Below are 20828 nucleotides of genomic sequence, written 5' to 3'. Positions count from 1 at the left end.
GCGTGTTAATGCCTTTTGGCTATCAATTGGCCATTATACGCTGGATTCTTGAACCCTGGCGCTCACAATTCCGGCGCCTCATCCGCTACACAACCATTACCAGTCTGTAATTCCGTTGTGATTTGGGATTAGGTCTGGGCCTTGGCGCATGAACACGCTATAAAAATATCTTGGCCAGGGCAATTGAATAAATTGTGACCTTTACATTGATTCCATTCGGTGTTGCCCTTCGCACTCTGTCCTTCTCTTCCAGACTCACTCTCTCTCTCTCGAGTAAATAAGACTTGAAAAGCCATTTATTTCTTTTTGACTTTTGTACCCTTTTTTTATTTTTTATTTTTACTTTTGTTCTGCCTTGTTTTTGTTCTGTTTTTTGCTCGGACATACCCCGCGGCACTGGCACGTAAGCTGCCAGAGAGTTTTATAAGTCCATTTGTGTGTTTGCTATTTTTAAATCGAAACATAAATAAATGGTCACTGCTCTGGTCACGACTGTTTGTTGTTATTGTTATGGTAGCTGTTGAACCGCACACACACATGCACACACACTTTCACACACAAGCTGACCACAAGTTGGTCTATTAACGCGTGCAAATAAGCCGCTTAATTAGTCTTTCATTTTGGGTGCACTTCAGCCACAAAAACTGTCGGCTTTTTAGGGCCAACAACGTAGCCAACATGTCGTATATATAATGAAGAAGATCGAACCAAAAAGCTGGCAAGCATACCACATATTGCGTGTTAATTAAATATTGCCATAATAGGATAAACGATGGGCAGCATTTCTTGCTCGTTAGCATTGATCATTAGCACACGGCCGGAAGCAGGCGCAGTTTACTACAGAAAAAAGGCTCATTTTAAATCAATTTGCTAGTGCTGCCCAACTAGTTAAAGCTATATTTATAACAGCACTCAAGTTACACTGTTGCCAATTCACATAGAACTACGTCAAAAATATAACATGAAATAAGTATAAATGTTGCCAACTTACCTCTATTTATATCGTTTACAAAATCAAAGTAGCTTTTCCACCGAAACTGACTGAACAGCATGGCGATTGGCGATGAGCGGCTTTGCGACTCTAAGCTGCTTGCACTATTGACTGCAAACTTTCATGAGACAAAATTCCACTTGAAGCATCTGTCCCCATTTAAGCTCATCTTAAGTGCGTTTGAGTATAAAATACCTGCTCTCGGCATTGCGTACAATATGAGCGAACTTTTGACAAGTGTGCTCACTGTGATTACGCTCAACGACTTAGGCGAATATCGAATTGCAGCGAAATGTGCCAAAAGCATTTTGATTGGCTGCCGCAGCGCTGAGAGCGTGGACTGCTGAACATCTGCCGCTGCACTCTCACGGAGCTCGTATTGATCGTCAGCAAGCGACTTGCCAGTGTTGCCAATTCAAATAAATCCTTAACAGCTAAGCGCTGCTTTTCGTATTCCAATTGAAAATCGAACCAAAAATTACCCAATAATCCGCAATTAAAAGGCCAGTACGTTTTTATTATATTTTAACCATAACCATATTTTTATTATGGAGAAACATTTTTATTTGTTTTTATTTTTTTTTTAAACAGAAAACATTATTTATTATTTATATTTTTCTTCATTTTTTTTGTTTTGTTTTTATTTTGGTTTTTGTGATTTGAAAGTTGTCAACTTGGGGGGCGTCTATACTTATCGCTTAAAAGTCTTATCAAGACCGCTTAAAATCGAGCGCTAAATTTACAGTTATTAATAATGTAATATCAATTATTAATTATTTTACACGTTGATGGACTACATAGAACTTTATGGCAGACAATCAGATAAGAACTTAGTAATATACACAGAATTTTTTTCAAGTTGTATAAATTGTATACAGATTGAAATACAGAAACAAGGAAAACCCAGTTAATGTTGTTCTTGTTCTAGTTGTAGTTGTTTTTGTTCTTGTTTTTGTTGTTGTGTGTTTATTACCATGCATTTGTTTTGTTTTGTTTAAATAATGAATGATGCAAGCCGATATACAACAAATATTTATACTATATACACAGGAGCAGGCTGCACAATTCATTACGTTTATTATTTTATTATTAATTTTGTGTTAATGCCTAAATCCATTTGGGAAATCAAAATTGAATAGCGTGTAATTTGGCTGGACTTTGCTGTGAACTGTATAGATTTATATTTTTCACTATATTTAACTATATATGCATATATATATAAATATGTATATGTATATGTATTATGTCGAAGAATTACAAGTGAGTTTTGTGTACAAAGGGAACGAACGGCGAGGCTGGGACTGAAAACGCGTTCAACTCAAAATCACAAAGTTTTTCATTGCATACTTTTTGGCGCGCTCAAACAAGTTTTTTATGTCTTTGACCTGAATGAATATCTATGTTAAATAAACTTACGCTTCGAAATATTTTACTTATTAAATTTTAACAAGCAGCGCAAATAAAAATAACTCTAGAAAATTGTTGCGAAATGCAAGATGAAAGCGTTATTATCTTTTTGGATTGAAATGAAAAGCTTAAAGAGTTTCGTTTCATCGAATATGCTTTAATGCAATCTTATGTTTAGGTTTGGGTTTCTTTTTCTCACTTTAAAAAGTTTGCTTCTTAATACTTGTTTCTTTCTTTATTTTTTGCTTTTTTAGTCACCTTGACTGCCATATCGTATTTGGTTTGCTTACAGATAAAACTCGTTAAAGGACTTTTGCAGTATGTACACCATTTAGTTTATGAACCGCTTCGGGCTACTAACACACACATACACATACATTAAATGCATCATCATTAACACTAAACAGAAGATAAGTGCAACTGCCCCAACTAGGCCGGGGCTGTCATTCAGCTTGCCGCAACAGCTGCCACATCATCAGCTCAGACTCCAACTCCAGCTCCAGCTGGTGCTGCGGCGGCCCCACCAATTCGCCAGCGCCGCCGGCAGCAGCGCTGTGGCTGCAACAAAGCTGCTGCTGCTGCTGCTCCAGTTCCAGTTCCATGTGACAGCCACCGCAGCTGTCGTCGTTGTTATGGCAAGTAAAGGCACTGGGCTCCACGTGGACCGCAAGGAGCTGGCGCTGCTGTTGCCATGCTGCATTGCAGCCGGATGTTCGCCATTTATGACATGCACTACCACCGAGGCGGAGTCTGTGCATAAGTTGAGCATAAGATAAGGATATAAAATAAAAGACACCGAGATGCACTTGGGCTGAGAGTGGGCAGAGGGCGTGGAGAGAGAGGGAGGCAAGAGATAATGGCTAGAGTTGGGTGCGTGTCGTGTTTTTTCAAGACTTCTTCAGACTCTGCACGACATCCTCGTATTAAGTAAGTAGACTTTGTGAGTTTGTGTTCGATACAATAATCGAAAACTGGTATAAAACACGAATTAAAGAAATCAACTAGGTCTCAGCACGATGAAACACGACTTAAACACGACTGCAAGACGAATCAATACGATTTAAGCTACTTAACACGACTGAACACGTGTCAAAACCGACCTAAAACTGCTCAATACGACTTCACATGATTATTCAAGACTCAAATACGATTTCAACACGACTGTAAGAACACTCAATACGATTTAATCTACTTAATTCAACGAAACGCGAGTCAAAACCGACCTAAACCAGCTTAATGTTGCTCAAACGATAAGTACTTATCACGACTTGGTACGATTTTCCAATGACTCTACACGACTCTACACAGGCTAACACGACTCTAGTAATAATAATAACACGACTTAAACACGACTTAAACACGACTTAAACACGACTGTAACACGACTTAAACACGACTGTAACACGACCCATACGCAAGGTAACACGAATTTAGCAGATTTGAAACACGACCTTTTGCCCGTGCTTTACTTTGTGTTTGTGACTTATTATAAAAAATAAGAATGCCCACATCTCTAGAGAGGAGCTGGTAGCTTGTGGTGGAAATTCCATTGGCAAGGGACGTCACATTAATTGCCAGCGGGCATAGAACGAGACTTGCAACGGGCACACAAACACTCAGACAGGCGGATAAGTACGTTGGCATTAAAGTAGATGAAGATGAAGATGTAGATGTACATAGATGAAGGCGAAGGCGAAGGAGCGGAAGAAGGAGCAGAAACAGAAGCAGGAGGAGGCGTGGGAGAAGGAGGAGGCGTTGCAGGTAAGTGGCAGCCACCGCACTGTGTGGCAGAGACAACTCACCTGAGCTACTTGGCGAGCACGTGTAGTTGCCGGAATCAGCGGACGTGGCCTTGGCTATCAGCAGCTTGCTGGTCCGCGTCGAGCGCTCGGTGATGACATTAATGCCCCCACGCTGCGAATAATTCATGACCCGCTTGCCTTTGTACCAGTAGATAAACGACGGTGGCACCGGCGACTGCATCGCCAGGCAGGTGAGATTAATGTCGCTGCCGCTCTTGATGAACAGCTCAGCATTGCCAAGAATTTTAGCGCGCGACACTGTAAAGCAAGACCACAAAATACAAATAATTGCTCGCATGCTTAAAGCAAAGGATACCCAACATCCCACACACACACACGCACACGCACACCCGCATCCACTTACCCACGACGTTCAGGCGAAATCCTTGACTGATTTTCGGCTCCGTCGAGACCTGGCACTCGTAGGTGCCGGAGTCGCGCGGCTGCGGCGAGGAGATGCGCAGCGTCCACTCATCGGAGCCCTCCGAGTGCAGCGACTGAAAGCGCTGATCGTTCGTATAGGTCAATATGCCCACGGTCAGTATATGCAGGTCCCGCTTGCGTATCCAGGAGACCTACAAAAAGACCGCAAAAAAAATAAACCAAGCACAAGAAAAACTTTAAATACATTGAGCACTTTTTCAAAAGAAATTCAATATCTACACACACATTAAATCCCCTAATGAAATAAATTGAATATGTATATTTATATGTGCGCCAGACTTCAGAAGGTGAGAGGCCAATGACTCAGGCTTTCATACCTTAACCTAAATTTATTTTTAGCTTCTGTTGACCCTTGGAAATGTGTCCATACGTGGGCAGACCACAAATAACCGAATAGCATTTATACTTACATGACCACACTAATTAAACAACAAGTTGTCGTGCTCGTATTAAGGATTATAACTTTAGCATATTCTAACGTCACATTAGCATACCCACGCGTCGTATTATTAGGCGTATTACGAGGCGTTTGACAAGAGACAATAATACGCTACTCCACCCTAGATAAACTCCAACTGTCCAGAACGAGTTTATCATTTATCTCTCGAAATCTATCGGATAACTCTCCCCAATTCCCCTGAATTGGAAAGAACTAAATCGGAAAAATTCTTATTTTTAAAGATAGCGCCTTGCTCCTTGATAAGCACGCTCTTATGTATGCCATATTTAAATGCTGAAAATTTCATTAAGATCGGTCTATAAGCACCGAAGTTAATTAAGAATGCACTTCTTATAGATAGTGTTAGGTAGAGAGAAGACGAAGAAGCAGAGCCGCGTGCGTACGTTCGTGTGTATGTGTGAGCGTCTGCTTTTGTGTGCGTATATATAGAAGCAAGGGAGAATGTGTGTGAAGGCAGCTTGGCAATGGGTTCGGGCTATTTCCTAGTCGGGCACTTCTTACTGGAGCTTTTTGTTTATATCTTGTTTATTTAAAAAGATTTTCTGTTAAAAACTTTCCAGAGCCATGAAAATATACTTGTAAAAAGCAATCATCATAATCTTATTACAGAATATTTTGTATTAACTATAAACTAACTTAAACAAAAGACTATCAAAGTAACTAACTACTATGCACTTCATCTAAGCATTTTACCACACTAGCAAATTTTCTGTTTCTCTTTTTTTATTAATAATAGAATCCCTCAATGAATGAGAGCTGGTTACAAGCTACCTTTATTTTCTATCAGCTCTGGCTTTTGAAAAAGTCAATAACACACCTAGGCACAAGCCTTTCAATTTAAAACCGAATTCCTTTAAAGAGTCCCAGAGTTAACATTTATTTATCTTTTTTTTTTTTTTAAATGAATACCAGCTTTGGAGCTAGAAATCTTTTTGTTGATTATGGTTCAGCTATGCAAGTGGCTTAGATTTATTATGAAAATATAATTGTTTAAGTTTTCCGATTAAACAAAACAAATTCTTTAAATGACTTCAAATCTCCGTAAAAGCTGACCACCTGCTCCAGTTAGTTGGCTGAACAAATTGGGCCAAGTAAGAGAAATGGGAAATCTTTTGACCTGTGCGCTTTGAATTAGTTTTGACTGCAACTCAACTAATTGACTTTAAGCCGTAGGTGAAAGTTTTTTTAAAGCGATTACTCAGCCGGGTTGCAACTTTCTCAATTGCTGAAAAGAGGCAAAAAAAAAATAGATATAAAAAAATAAAAACTTTCCACATTCATTAGAACCCCTTTTTTTCTGAATGCGCATAAAAAAAAGAACTAAAATAAATCTCAGTATTAAAACGATTTGTTGGCAAATGTTGAACACAAATTGTGAATAATTGTTAACCATTGTGAATTGAGCTGGAAATGATTTATTACGGAATAAAGTCAGATTCAAATTAAAAACTGTGTTAATTACAAATTTATGAGTTAATTAATGTGTGACATGTTCTAAAATGGAAAGTAATTTTAGAGTGTGAAATAATTGTGTTCATATTTAAGGGAATATTTAAGTGTGTGTTGATAGTTCGAGTCCGCAAAAGGGAATATTTTAGTAGATGTGGGCTGTCCGCATGTCTAACGCAGCTGGTTAAAGTTTTTATACTCTGTCAAAGGGATTTATAATTTTATCATATATCAATTTTTATGTAAGTATGTAAGTATGTAAGAATGTAAGTATGTAAGTATGTAAGTATGTAAGTATGTAAGTATGTACGTATGTAAGTATGTAAGTATGTAAGTATGTAAGTATGTAAGTATGTAAGTATGTAAGTCTGTAAGTAAGTATGTAAGTATGTAAGAATGTAAGTATGTAAGTATGTAAGTATGTAAGTATGTAAGTATGTAAGTATGTAAGTTTGTAAGTATGTAAGTATGTAAGTATGTAAGTATGTAAGTATGTAAGTATGTAAGTATGTAAGTATGTAAGTATGTAAGTATGTAAGTATGTAAGTATGTGACGATTCGCGCTCAATTTCATTTCCAGAGATCTATAAGAAAAAACATTTGATACGTGTTTCACACTTTTCGCAGAATTCAAACTTCTTCGGGGGGAATGCGATTTAATGATTTTTTGGGCGATGTTTTAAGTTGTGTCCGATTTGCTTCAAACTTATTTTCAAAGCTCTACATAAGAATGTAATGAATACGTGTTTCAGCGATTTGGGAAATTCCACCCGCAACAGTGGTAAATTGGCGGAAAACGGTTGTATGAAAGTTTTTTGTTTACCATCCGATCGGCCCCAAATTTATTTTCAAAGATCTTTGTTCAAATTCATTTAAGGGGTGTTTCACACTTTTCGAAAAATCCGTTCCTCCTTGGTGGAAATGGAAATTCGTTTCAAAAGATCTATAAGAAAAATCATTTGAGACGTGTTTCACACTTTTTGCAGAATCCAAACTTTTTCGGGTGGAATGCGACTCAAAGATTTTTTGTGCGAAGTTTTAAGTTGTGTCCGATTTGCTTCAAACTTATTTTCAAAGCTCTACATAAGAATGTAATGAATACGTGTTTCAGCGATTTGGGAAACAGTGGTAAATTGGCGGAAAACGTTTGTATGAAAGTTATTTGTTTACCGTCCGATCAGTTTCAAAATCATTTCAAATTTGTTTGAGAACATTGATTTTATAACATACGTGCCACGGGCAAGGCCAGGTTATACCCGCAAGTATATTTATATTTTTAAAGCCTAAGATTTGGGTATAAATACTAGATAAAATATATATTTAACAGCGCATATGGCGAAACTCTTAATATATATAATCTTAATCAGTATCAAGAGCCAAGTCGAACGACGAACTTCCTGTTTCTAAAACTTAAAATATTCCTTAATAAGGGTCAAGTCCTATCAACATCTGAGCCCTATATCGTACGGCTACATGGAAAAACGTTCCTGAAAACTAAATTCTTGCACTTTTCGTGGCCAAGTATGCCCTATAACAGCTATATGTCTGCTAGGGTATTTAATCTTTGTCACACTGCAGTTAACTGTGCTTTCTTGTAGTTTCTATCTTTGATCCAAACTTTGATTGACACGCAATTGTGGGACATCGCCTCCAATTAGCCGAATATAAGACGCGACAATGCGCTTGGCTTTGTCGTGGATCAGAACACGTTGTCAGCCAGCTGAATGGCTGACTGACTGACTGACTGACTGAATGGCTGAATGACTGGCTGATTGTTTGTCAGACTTGGTTTGTCTTGCAGTTCTGGGCGTTAATTACTCAATTCAACTGTCTCTGGGCTAAAAGTTGGGCGAGACAACACAATCGCTGACAACGTTGTCGTTGGGGTCAAGGGGCTGTCAGGAGAGTGGGAGCGGGTTGGGGTGCAAAACACGGACAGCACAAAATTTATTACACCGCATAATTGCACAGCCACAGCGCTTTTGAGGTGGAAGCCAGCAGGAGGCGTGGCAGCGCAGAGGTTGGGAGTAGGGGTTAGCAAAGGAAACGTCTGTTGTTGCATTTGCTAACAAATCGCTGAGAGCGGAAGCGAAGTCGTGTTACAAATGCGCGAACCAGAACAAGAACAAGAAGAACAAGCAGCTGTACAAGCCAGAGAGTGAGCAAGAGAGAGAAAGTGAGAGGGAGAGAACGAGCGAGAGCGAGACAGAGATAGGCGACGCGTGCTAGGACTGTGGGCCATGTCGGTTAGACCGCCAACTTTATGGCGTAATCTTTTAAAAGTAATCTACAAATCTGCCAGGCGCTCGCCGCAGGTCGTTTGTTTGTGACCCTACCCCCGCCCCTCCCTCGCCCCCTAACAGGCCCCATGTCTACCCTCTGGGCGTCACATATACATATAAAATGTTTGGCTTTGACTCTGGGGCGCATTTTAATTGCGTGCCCCTGGTTTGACCCCCAACACCCCGAAGAAACATCATTCAACTTACCGCCCGGTCGCCCAGATTCCTAACGCGGCAATGCAGCAGCGCCGCTTGCCCCACGGTTGCCGTGACCTCGCGCCGCGAGGAGTTATCAAAATACGGCATTGAGTAGGGGGTTTCCCAGTAATGTGGAGGCACTTCGCTGATGACCAGGCTGCTTTCTATATACACATAGAGTAATAAAAAATAAAAAAACAAGAAAAATAATTAAAAAAGTGGCAGACAATATGAAGCCGACGGCGCAATACTCTGTTCACAGCACAAAAATTTAAATGCCTAACGATATACATTAAAAATATTATCTCCAATCTACAAAAAAGGAAAAGGGATTCATTTGATTTCCCTTGGATTCATGGTTCAAATCTGTAAGTTACATGATTTTCGTCAATTGATGGAGTATGTTACATTTCGACTGAACGTTTGAGTTGCTTCAGTTTAAGCTTTGGTTCACATTAAGCAAATATTCGATAATCGTGTTCGAACCACTTTTCAGTCTTGCTTATAGAAGCTGTGTAATAGATTGCTTGGTGACTCCCAAACTGTAACGCTCGTGACTCTCAAACTGTAATCATTTTTGGTTTTTGCGTGTGCAAAGGCGTGCGTGAGCCAAAAGTTTTTGGCTTTATATTTGAGAGAGAAAAAAATTGCTAATCCAACAAAACATATTTCGTGACTCTAGTTCTTGGCTAGGGCAGCACAAGTGGGCGTGGCAAACAATTGTGAAAACTTACTCTGACAACAATAAGCACTTACATAGAGAGTCATCATCATCATCATCTGGACAGAGGCGTTAGCCAATAAGCTCGATTTGTTTTGTGAACAGAGTATTGCAAAACCAACCAAGCATTTTGTGCTGCCGCGCGTCGTGTCGGTTTAAATGCCCTGTCATTGGCATCTGAAGCCAGAAACTTACCAAATAACAGCAGCAAGAGCCACAGCTGGGTTAGCCAAAGCACTTTCTGGGGGCAGGCCCAACTGTATTTGTTGTCCCTCGACATAATTCACGTTGATCGATGAACTGGCAGCTGATTTTTTCTCGGCTTTATTATACTTTCTCCTCTTGTTGTTGTTGTTTCCAGTGGCCTTTCCTCTGCCTCAACATAGAGGCTTAAGTCTGATAAAGTCTGGCAAAGAAAGTTAAAGCGATAAAAATGCTCAGATTAAAAGTTGTAATGCGATAGGTATTGAAGAAAACTGTATAAACAGATGACGGGCTTCATCTAGCTGGGAAATAAAAGCTTATGCTCCCAATTATTTTCCATTAATTATTTGATAATATTTATGAACATCTTTAATGGTACATGCTTCAACTATAAACTATAAATATACATATATTATATTTTATTTATATATATATACTAATATGTAATATTCTCATGTGCCCTTTTTCCCATTGACAAACAACCAACTTTATATCTTTAATAGACCTCATACATATTGATTCTTAATCAGGAAATTTTGGCTAATTAGCAGCCCAAACCATTTTATTAGCTTTACCATAACAACCAGACAATATTTGTGCTTTCACTAATGCATTTTCTATCTGTATATCGAAATGACAATAATAACACGAGACACCTGGCAGACATTACTATATACCTATATAATTTGAATACAGTCAATAGCCCAACAGCCCTGGCTATACTTTATATCAATTGATCAGGGGCTAGACGAGCAGAGAATTGGAATTATGCTACAAGATAATCTTGAAAATTAAAAATTAAATTATATTTAAGTGCTTTTAATGCCATTACATTTGATTAGCTGAAAGCTCATAATTTTGCTGCGTTAAAGGCCATAAAAATGAGTAGCAATAAACTTGGAACTGCTCCGAAAAGAAGGCTACATAAAAATAATAAATATGGGCTGTTCTAGATTTCGTTCTCGATTTCATTTCCCTATGAAATTGAACAATGTGAAACTGTTTTCAACTTATAGGCCTATTTTTTGATAATCTGAAACGGAAATTGAACGAAGTAGATCAAAGTTAATTATATTAAGTAATTGTTATAATAAATAAAAATCTCTACTATAGTCGAAACCCTAATTAAGATTGATTGAGCAATTATGAAAAACTATTAAAGCTTGCAAAAGCTCAATGCACTAAGCAAAAGCTCTATGTCAACTCTTAAAGCTTCAATTAGGCCGCTGAAGTCACAAATACTTTAAGCTTAAGCTTTTAAGACTCATTTCATCCCACTAACGAGATTCCACTCTCAAATCAATTTCTCTTAAACCAATGACTTGAACATACTTTTGTGACGAGATTTTTCCCAGATTCTAATAGTAATTGAAAACTTTATACAAATTCCAACAATTTCCACACTCAAACTGAATAAATGAGAAGCTCTTAAGTAGCTGGGGAGCAGAGCACAGTGCTTAATAGAATAATTTATTGTAATTACTATTTTTGGGAAGTTGCTCGGTTCAGCTACAGCCTTTAGATAAACGAGTCAGCTTTATCACCAAATAAGTGCTTATTTATACGCTTTAATACTTATTTCTCCTGCGGGCCAAGTACTCGCTATATTCGGTGAATTTGTTATAAATTACATCTACAATTTATGACGGCTACTTACGGTCGTAGCTCTTTCGCTCTATCATAGCCGAGACCAGAAAACCCAAAATATTTGCTCAGCTGCGTCGGGTGAGCGGAACAGAACAGAAAAATTCCATGGAAATACATTTAGCACGGGAAAATATTCATAATCCTGGGCCATTACTCAAAAATATTCATATATATATACATACAATATATATATATATTCGTTGTCTGTCCAATTAGCTGCGTGACTCGGGTCAAGGGGTTCGTGTGGCCCGCTATTTGTTTTGGTCAGTGGCCCCCTCTTTGTATGTGTGTGTGAATGTGTGTGTGTATGTGTTTATTTGTTTGTGCCGCTGACCGCTGTCCCTTTTTGCATGAGCATTTTGCGCTGCTATTATAAAGAATTATCGCCCCGGGGTCCCAAACGTCATTTTTCCATGGAAATCAAACAAACAAATGTCAGGTCCTAACCAACGCTTAGCTACATTTTTGAATATAGCATTTTAAAACCGCATATTTGTCAAAGTCCCAAACAAAAGGGCGGGCTCTAGAATATGGGTTCCATACGGTAAAAACCATTTAGATGATATGGACAGTAAAAGGTCCACTTAACACTAGGTATCATCTGATTTCAGTTTCCTTATGGTATTATTTTTAGTCGAAGTCTTACACAAAAGGAATCTTTAGCAGCTGGGCTCTACATGATATTATTCTTTTGAATACTTTCTTATAATATTTTTCTTTTAAATACTTTCTTATGATATTTTTCTTTAAAAAGTTTTCCTTTGTCAAAATAACCTGTAAGAGGCGTTCTTCAACTTCTAGGTTATATTTGCTTTACACACTCTTTAATGATCTCTATTCAACAAAAAAGTAGCCTCTGGCTTTTGGGTTTTTAAGAACTGTGTTTTTTCTTTATTTTCCTCGCGTCGAGGGTTTTTTTTATATTTCCTTTCATTATATTTTCTCTTATGATATTTTCTTTTCGTATAATTTATACCCCACTTATTTAGATTTTCCATACTCCTCTTAGTCTCTTGCTGAGCTATTTTGTATAAATAAGCTAACCCTTATTTCTAATTAGATTTCTCAGAGTCTAGTTCTATTACCGAAAAGAACTTTTAACTGTTACCTCTACTACTCCTTCATTTTATATTATTATAGCTAATATTTCCTTCTATTATATTAGCTATTTTTATATTTTCTTTTGTGATACTTCCTATTTTGTATAATTAGTGTGTTACTAATTTTGATTATTCTTAGCCCTATTCTCTTGCTGTTGTATATGCTAAAAATAAAAGTAACTCAATTACTTTTTCTAATTAGATTTCTCACTTACCAGTTCTTTTACCTAACCGAAATTTTAACTGCTGCCCCTGCTAGAGTCTTATATAAAATATTCTTATACCTAATTTTTCCCTTTATTATATTTCGTTTACTTAGATTTTCTTTTGTGATATTTCCTATTTTGCATAATTAGTATGTTACTAATTTTGGTTATCCCTAGCGCTTTGCTATTCTTAAGGCAGTTATTTTACCAAACAGAACTTTTAACTGTTGCCTCTGCTGGAGTTTTATGTGATATTTTCATATAGATCATATGCACAGTATGCTTTTACTTACCTCTAAGCACCTGTCCTATGTGTACTCCTCGCATTGCCTGTGTGCCGGCTTCATTTTGAGCCAAATTCGGAATTCGTTACTTTTTGCTGAGCTGATTTATTTTGACAATCGATTGCGCAATGCGGAATAATTAGTGGAAACTCAACATTTATGTGTGCAAACATTTCTCGCTTCGATTGCCGCTCATTTGGGCTGCCATTGTTGCTTTCTCCGGTTCAACGTTTGTGTTTTTCTTTCCGTTTTTATTTTTTTATTGTTTTTTCCTTATATTTTTGTTCTGGCAATAACCTGGACTACCAAATATTTCCGTTTAGCACTCGACCAACGACAATGAACGTGGACACGAACGGCGCGGGGAAACGGGAAGAAGCAGGGCGTCGAGGACAGCGACGACAACGTTGCCTTTGTATTATTTTATTTGTATGTATATGTATGCACGGGCACATTAGGTACTGCTCTATAGGTATGCGATATAAGCACTACACACACCGATACAATCACTCACTCACACACACACGCACACACACACACACACACACACAAACGCACACATGGGCGCGCGTGAGCTTCGCATTTTTGTGTATCCGCCTCGTACGTGAGCAACGTTCGTTTTGTTGTTGTTGGTTTGACTGGGGATACAGTTATTAAATAGCCGTTGTTTTTCTTTATTTTCGTTTCTGCTTAAGCTGTTTTTTTATTTTAATATTAAATGTGCCACAATGTAAGTTATCAATTGCAGCGGCCGTGCGTACACGTGCATCCTAGCGGCAGGATTCACGTACTGGAACTGATTCATCAGGCAGCAGGCAGTCAACGCGTGTCGTCGTCTACCTTAGGCGAGAGCAGCACACAGCCGAATGCCAGCCGAAGCGTCTCACTCGAAGTGCGCTCTCAAAAGCTTACAGCGCAGTCGTAGCGAGAACGTGTGAGAGAGAGAGCTAGAGAATGAGAGCGCGAGCGGCAGCATGAAACTTTAATTTGCGTTTCCCTTTACATTTATAATAAGCAGTAAAGTGGGCAATTTTTTCGCCATGCATTAAAGCTCGGGCAAAGGGTTTGACTTTGTCGCAGGTAGCACAAAGCAGCGACCGCAGAGCCAAAGCTTGAGTTGAACGAAACGAAAAAGAGAATGCGACAGAGAGCGCGTTGAAATAGAGAGTGTTCTGACGGGCTCTCACGTTAACTGGGTTATTAGCACAACCTGCCTCAACTCAACTAAACTCAACTCAATTCGTCGCGTCGCGTCGCATCGCATCGCGTCCGCATCGGAACGCGGGCCCGAGCATAATGTGCTCAATAGTCACGTACATATGAATATTCGCCATATACACGCCTTCGTTTTGGCATATTAATATAGTCGACATTTGGGGGCTTTGCAACTCACATGAATGATTTACGTTGGCCCACAGCAATGTGATTTTTACCGCAATATGTAGGTATGTTTGTGAGCATTGCCCAACACTCAGCACCGCACCCCCCTCCATTCGCATGCGACAAAAACAATTGAACAGACAGTTATAGGCCAATTTGAGTTTATGTACACGCGTCGCAGTCGTGAAAGATTTGTGAGGCCGCTCCACTAACTACCCCCCTATCCAATAAACACCTGTACATGCTGCTACTGCTGCTGTTGCTGTTGGTCTCCATGGCCGACCGTGTCAAATGTTGCGTGTTATGGGCCGCAAATGTTGCTGTCGAAAGCGTATCCGTAACCTCATACACCCGCAATTGGCCCCCAAGCCCCTCGCAAAACATGGCCGGACAGCAGAGGGACGCGATGAGCGCCTGGCTTTTAGTCTAAGCTGCTGGGGTCGGTGTCGACGTCGACGTCCGCGTCGGCGTCGGCGTCGGGGGGCATTTCAACGCGCGGCTTACAAGCTAATAAATAAAGTGCCAAAATGTTCAGTCGAGAGTGCTTGACTAGAAAAACGCTCGGTGCGCTGCTGAATGTAAATTTTGTGTGGGAACAATGCATAAATGCTAGAGTGCGACACCTAGCGGACAATGAGGGCACTCGAGCGCTTCAAGTTCACGATTCCCTTGACTAAATAATATAAGTTTATAAATTTATATATATATAGCACAATACTTTGTGGCACAATAAAAACTATTTTTGGCATTTTTGATTGTTGTGGCAGCTGCAGAAATACAAATTTATTTTTCATATAATACGCTTTTGTACAAGGCAAGTGCTTTAGTTGCGGTAAAAAGTTTGAAAAGAAAGCAAAAATGTATTTTTTAATAAAAATTTACGAATGCTTTGTTTGCTCAATGCTGTATTTAGTTTGCAGAGAATTTTGGTTAATCTGGCAAATTGTTGAATTTTCTAAAGCTAATCGTGTGCTAAGCTGCTTCTAATATAATATATATATATATATATATATGTATATATGAAAGGAAAAGAAGGCATATATTCATCTAATGCCACAGCTTTTGCAGCTACAAACTTGCTTGATTAGGTTTATTTAGTTGGTATTTTTGTTATGATTGATAGATTTAAAGTTTTGTAAAGTTTTATGTGTCCCTTGACGCTTTCATAAGTTACCCAAACTTCATATAATTTTAGAACTGTACAAACGTACATACGTATGTGTGTATCTACGTGTTTATGTTTGTATGCTTTCCTCTTATGCCAGTCGCAGACCAAGTTTGCTTTCCTGCGCTGCGCTGCCAATTGAAAAAATAAAACGTACTTTTACATGAAGCCTTACTATGCGATTCTCATGAATTCGACTAAGACTTACAGGTTTAAATGCTCTGATTGTAAGTGCTATATTAACAAGTTGTGTTGGCAATCTAAGAATCTTTGTTCTTGTATGAGTGAAGGTGTGTGTGTGTATGTTAACATGTGTATGTATGTTATCTTTTGGCAAACGTAGAACCAATTAAGAACTTACCGCTGCGCTGCCTATTAAAGATAAAATATTTTTAAATGCCCTACTATGCGATTCTCATGAATTCCTGACGGTGTCAGTCATACAGTTATTCATGCTGTGATAATAAATTCTCTTTGAAATCTAATAAGCTTTACGTCTGCATGTTTGTCTGCTTATTAGTAGGTGTACACATATACTTATTTATATGTCTATAAGTGTATATCTTGAACCAACGCACACCTAGACACGGTTTACTTATAAGATAGCTAAATATATTTTCCAGCTGCAAAGATAATCTACAGCTTATTACATATATTCTTGTAGACTTAATAAACTAAAAGTGAGGTTGAGGCTGAACAACTCAGCCCTCTCAGTCTATAGGCTGCTGTTACTGCTGGGTATCTTAAATATATTAGCTGTATAGCGGTGCTTAAGCGTCTGTCATTGAGCGAATCAAATTAGTGGAGCAATCTATAGCTGCACCCCGCCCCGGTGCAGAAGAGGGAGTGGCGCATTCCTTTAGAACCTATGCGAGATGCTATCTGCACACCTTTTTGCCAGTAAATTTATTGTTGCCAATTAATTTGTTAAAATTAGTAGAGTAGGCGCACGTCTCGAGGCACGGGGCTCGTAGCTTGTGCCTCCAGCCTAGCAGCCGGCGGTAGTTTCAATTGTGCAATCATTGGCGGGCGGGCAGGGGGAATGGGGTGGGGCATCAACTGCTTATCGATAAGCGAAGGCGCAAAGGACACGGCTCTAGGAGCAAATTGTTTGGCTCGTCTTTTGTATTGCGGGCAAAATGTATGCCACGTACACGTATTTATCCATTGCTTAGGCGCCATATATTGCCACAGCCACTGCTCCAGATACTGTGCCCCCCCCCCCCCTCGCTGTACCCCTGCGAACCCCTGCGACCCCCTGCTGGTGCCGTTGCTGATGTTGCGCCTCTTGCGGCTGGCGCGTCTTGGGCCTTGCATGAATGCTAAATTAATTTCAAATGAATACAAATGGCTTTTCGCTTTTAAGACCGGGCCAGAAGCAAAGCACAGCACAGCAAATTTACACACGCACACCAAGCACACACACACACAAACACACACACGCACACAAACACACACTAAGAAACGCGAGCGTTGTCTGTTTTACATTTCGCTGTGTTTTTCGCACAGTTTTCAGCATTTGATATAACTCTTCGGCCCCGACGGCTGCTGACTCACTGGCTCAGCCTTTTTATGGGCCCGCATGTCGGCACGGCCACGTTTATCAGATGCACCGTTGTAAAATTTACAGCTAGCCACGGCACAACCGGACTCGTTAATTCAATTCAGCGTAACGCTGAAATTCGCTTGCGCCTATACGTAGAAGAAGCCCCCTCCCTCTCCCCTCCCACCAAAATACCCCCGTAGTTAGCTACCCAAAAACCGGCAACTGGCAATGGCTATTACCCAATAACTAGAAAACGCGGCTAATCGCGTGAATAGTTTTGGGGGCGGCATAATTGATGTTTACAGCTAAGCGAATGAGGCTCAAAGTGTTAGATGGGCGGTGGTTGGGGGTTCGGGGTTGGCAGGAGTGTGCGTCGCTCACATTTCGTGAATTACCATTTCGTTGCCTACTTTTTGGGGCACCTGTCCAATCGTGCTTGCTGCCGCTGCTGCTGCTGCTGCTATTGTTGTCGAAGCGGGACTTGGAGTTAGGTTGGGGGTCCAAGGGCTGGCGACCAGAAGTAGCTTTCAACGATACTCTGATTTACTGCATTCCATTGAGCGATAGCAATGGGCGGCGGCCACTCAGTCACTTTGCGTTCATTATTCAATTTGAGGTGGATTTAGATGTGCAAGCGATTGCGGCATCAGCCTCGGCCGCAGCGGTTACCACCACTTATTGATGGGTGACCAATACGTGCTACACACACACTCAAAAAAACTAGAGATATAGACTGTAGAATATATAAGATAGAACAAAGACTATAGATCATATACTATAGAACATAGACTACTAGACTACTTGAACCTAGAACATAGAACATAGAACATAGAACATAGAACATAGAACATAGAACATAGAACATAGAACATAGAACATAGAACATAGAACATAGAACATAGAACATAGAACATAGAACATAGAACATAGAACATAGAACATAGAACATAGAACATAGAACATAGAACATAGAACATAGAACATAGAACATAGAACATAGAACATAGAACATAGAACATAGAACATAGAACATAGAACATAGAACATAGAACATAGAACATAGAACATAGAACATAGAACATAGAACATAGAACATAGAACATAGAACATAGAACATAGAACATAGAACATAGAACATAGAACATAGAACATAGAACATAGAACATAGAACATAGAACATAGAACATAGAACATAGAACATAGAACATAGAACATAGAACATAGAACATAGAACATAGAACATAGAACATAGAACATAGAACATAGAACATAGAACATAGAACATAGAACATAGAACATAGAACATAGAACATAGAACATAGAACATAGAACATAGAACATAGAACATAGAACATAGAACATAGAACATAGAACATAGAACATAGAACATAGAACATAGAACATAGAACATAGAACATAGAACATAGAACATAGAACATAGAACATAGAACATAGAACATAGAACATAGAACATAGAACATAGAACATAGAACATAGAACATAGAACATAGAACATAGAATTCAACCTAATGGCACTTTTTAGCTCAGTGCATAAGCTCTTTTTGGAGGTGTTTAGAGACTTTTAACTAGCTTCAAAACCATATCAAAGAGCATAACTAACTTGCACCCTTTGACCTTTGGCATACAAATCAAGAATTCCCTTTTATATATATCTTAAAATGTCACCCATACGCACATGTGTGTTTGTGTACGTGTGTGTGCATCGCATCACATCACATGGCATCACATCGCATCGCTTCAGCTGCCATTTAATTCACCTTCAGTTAGTCTGGATGCTGCCTCAAGGCTTTTGAAATGCTCTCAGGCACTTGCTGAGGCTCATGTTTTTCTTATCGATTTTCATGTCTGATTTTCTAGGACTACCCAATTTGATTTGCATGCAAAAGTCGAGCCCGTCGAGCTAATGTCAGCAATTCATTAGGGAAAATATTTCCTTGTCGAGGCCAAATAGGATGAGCACTTGCCATCCCCGTCGATAACGACAGCTCAATGTAAATTTCCAATCGCAGCGGAACGAAGCGTATTAAAAAGCACTTTCAGTTTTATTGCAGCGAGTACTTAGCCATGGATGAGGGCAGCATTCAATCATTTCAATTATTTTGTATTGGCCATAAAACGCGTTCAAACAAAGTACTACAAAGTTAAATGAGGTTAAATGCGATGCTTTAACGCTGTCAAGCTGATATCTTCGCAATTTATAACCTGCCACTGTCTCTCCATTTAAATTTCATATTTTATTGTTTACTAGAAGAGTGCATTACATGCAGCCCCTGCCAGTTAATGCATGCAGTTGTGCTTACTCTTCCGTCTCTCTCACAGCTCAGCTCTCCCTCTCTCTCTCTCTCTCTCTCTCTCTCTCATTCCCTCGTAGTTAAACGCTCCTTTACGTTTCACTGGCAGCTGAGTTTTCTTTGCATCAGCTTGACTTGTTCAAAATCTTAAGGTCTATAGCCCTAAATGTTTATAAGACTTGAAATAATAGGACATTCAGCTGGCGAGTTGTGAGTTTCTATAATAGATAAAAACTTCTTTATTTCAGTTATTTATTCCTTTGTTCAGTTCTGCTGATAAGATTTGCCTCCTTCATATCTTTGTCCCACTTGTCGGCATAGTTGTTGTTATGCATATGTCATTAGGCGTCTGATTTATTTTAAATCTTTTTGCAACATCCTTTAACGATTATTTGATTTGTTAACGGCCCTCTTACTGTGGCTCACAAACTACTTAAATGTCACATGGTCAGTTAAACTTTACTATTGCCTTTCCGCTTAATAATGATTTATGTTATGGCCAAAACAAAGAAATCTGCATATAACGCATGCATATATAATAATTAATGGCATATGTATGTGCCATGTGCATGTGTGTGCGCGCGTGTGTGTGCGTGTGTGTCTGTGTGTGTCATATAAATATTTACATACATATATTTCCCTTCGACTTTGTAGCATTCGTATCCTTTTTCCACTTGAGCTTAACTGTCCAACACTGAATTGAATTCCCCGCACAGGCTCCCGCCCCCTCCCCCTCCCCCGCTGCCCATTCACCCCGCGGGAGCATTTACATAGAGCACACACATACGTCGCATGGGCCAAAAGGACTTTTTGTCTGCGTCTCGTTTTAGACTTGAACATTGAGCATCTGATATGCATCAAATATAACTCAATTGCCGGACTGCTGGGCTCTTTGGAGCTGAATAACCAGGAAATACTTTCGACTTAGGCCAAACTTGGGCTATTGGTTGCTCTTGGCACCCCTTTTTCCCTTTAGCTGTTTGCGCCAGCTCCTCCTCCGGCTCCGGTTCCAGCTCCAGCTCCAGCTTCTGCTCCTGCTCTCCCTATCTTTCAATCCGCATCTATATTTATATGTGCTCTTTCGCTGTGGCACACCAAACTCTCATCCTAACATTTTCCATTCATTTTCGCAAGTGGCTACGGATTTACTTTTTATACCCTGTAAACATGCGAGTCAGTTGGAATGGTATATGGTTGTGAAGCAGGCAGATGAACCCACCTAAATATATA

The 20828-nt window shown here is 39.4% G+C and overlaps 1 protein-coding gene and 1 long non-coding RNA gene across 2 annotated transcripts; one reads left to right on the top strand and one right to left on the bottom strand.

The window, feature by feature from the left end:
• Positions 1 to 2637: 2637 nt before the first annotated feature.
• Positions 2638 to 4359, top strand: LOC135441006 (uncharacterized). Its single transcript, XR_010438384.1, has 3 exons — positions 2638 to 2716; positions 2806 to 4159; positions 4227 to 4359. It is a non-coding gene; the product is annotated as an uncharacterized LOC135441006 (long non-coding RNA).
• Positions 2874 to 13977, bottom strand: dpr4 (defective proboscis extension response 4). The gene is made up of 6 exons (XM_064700438.1): positions 13205 to 13977; positions 9950 to 10160; positions 9043 to 9197; positions 4565 to 4775; positions 4201 to 4458; positions 2874 to 3148 (listed from the first exon to the last, which is right to left on the bottom strand). The coding sequence occupies exons 2-6, from the start codon at positions 10032 to 10034 to the stop codon at positions 2874 to 2876; spliced, it is 984 nt and encodes a 327-aa protein (XP_064556508.1). The 5' UTR covers positions 10035 to 10160; positions 13205 to 13977.
• Positions 13978 to 20828: the final 6851 nt, after the last annotated feature.

The sequence above is a fragment of the Drosophila montana genome, unplaced genomic scaffold, assembly GCF_035044405.1.
Source record: "Drosophila montana isolate Dmon_TW-CO22-7 unplaced genomic scaffold, ASM3504440v1 contig_1761_1, whole genome shotgun sequence".
Classification (NCBI taxonomy): domain Eukaryota; kingdom Metazoa; phylum Arthropoda; class Insecta; order Diptera; family Drosophilidae; genus Drosophila; species Drosophila montana.
The sequence above is the reverse complement of the archived record's forward strand: the minus strand, read 5'-3'. Positions and strand labels throughout refer to the sequence as shown.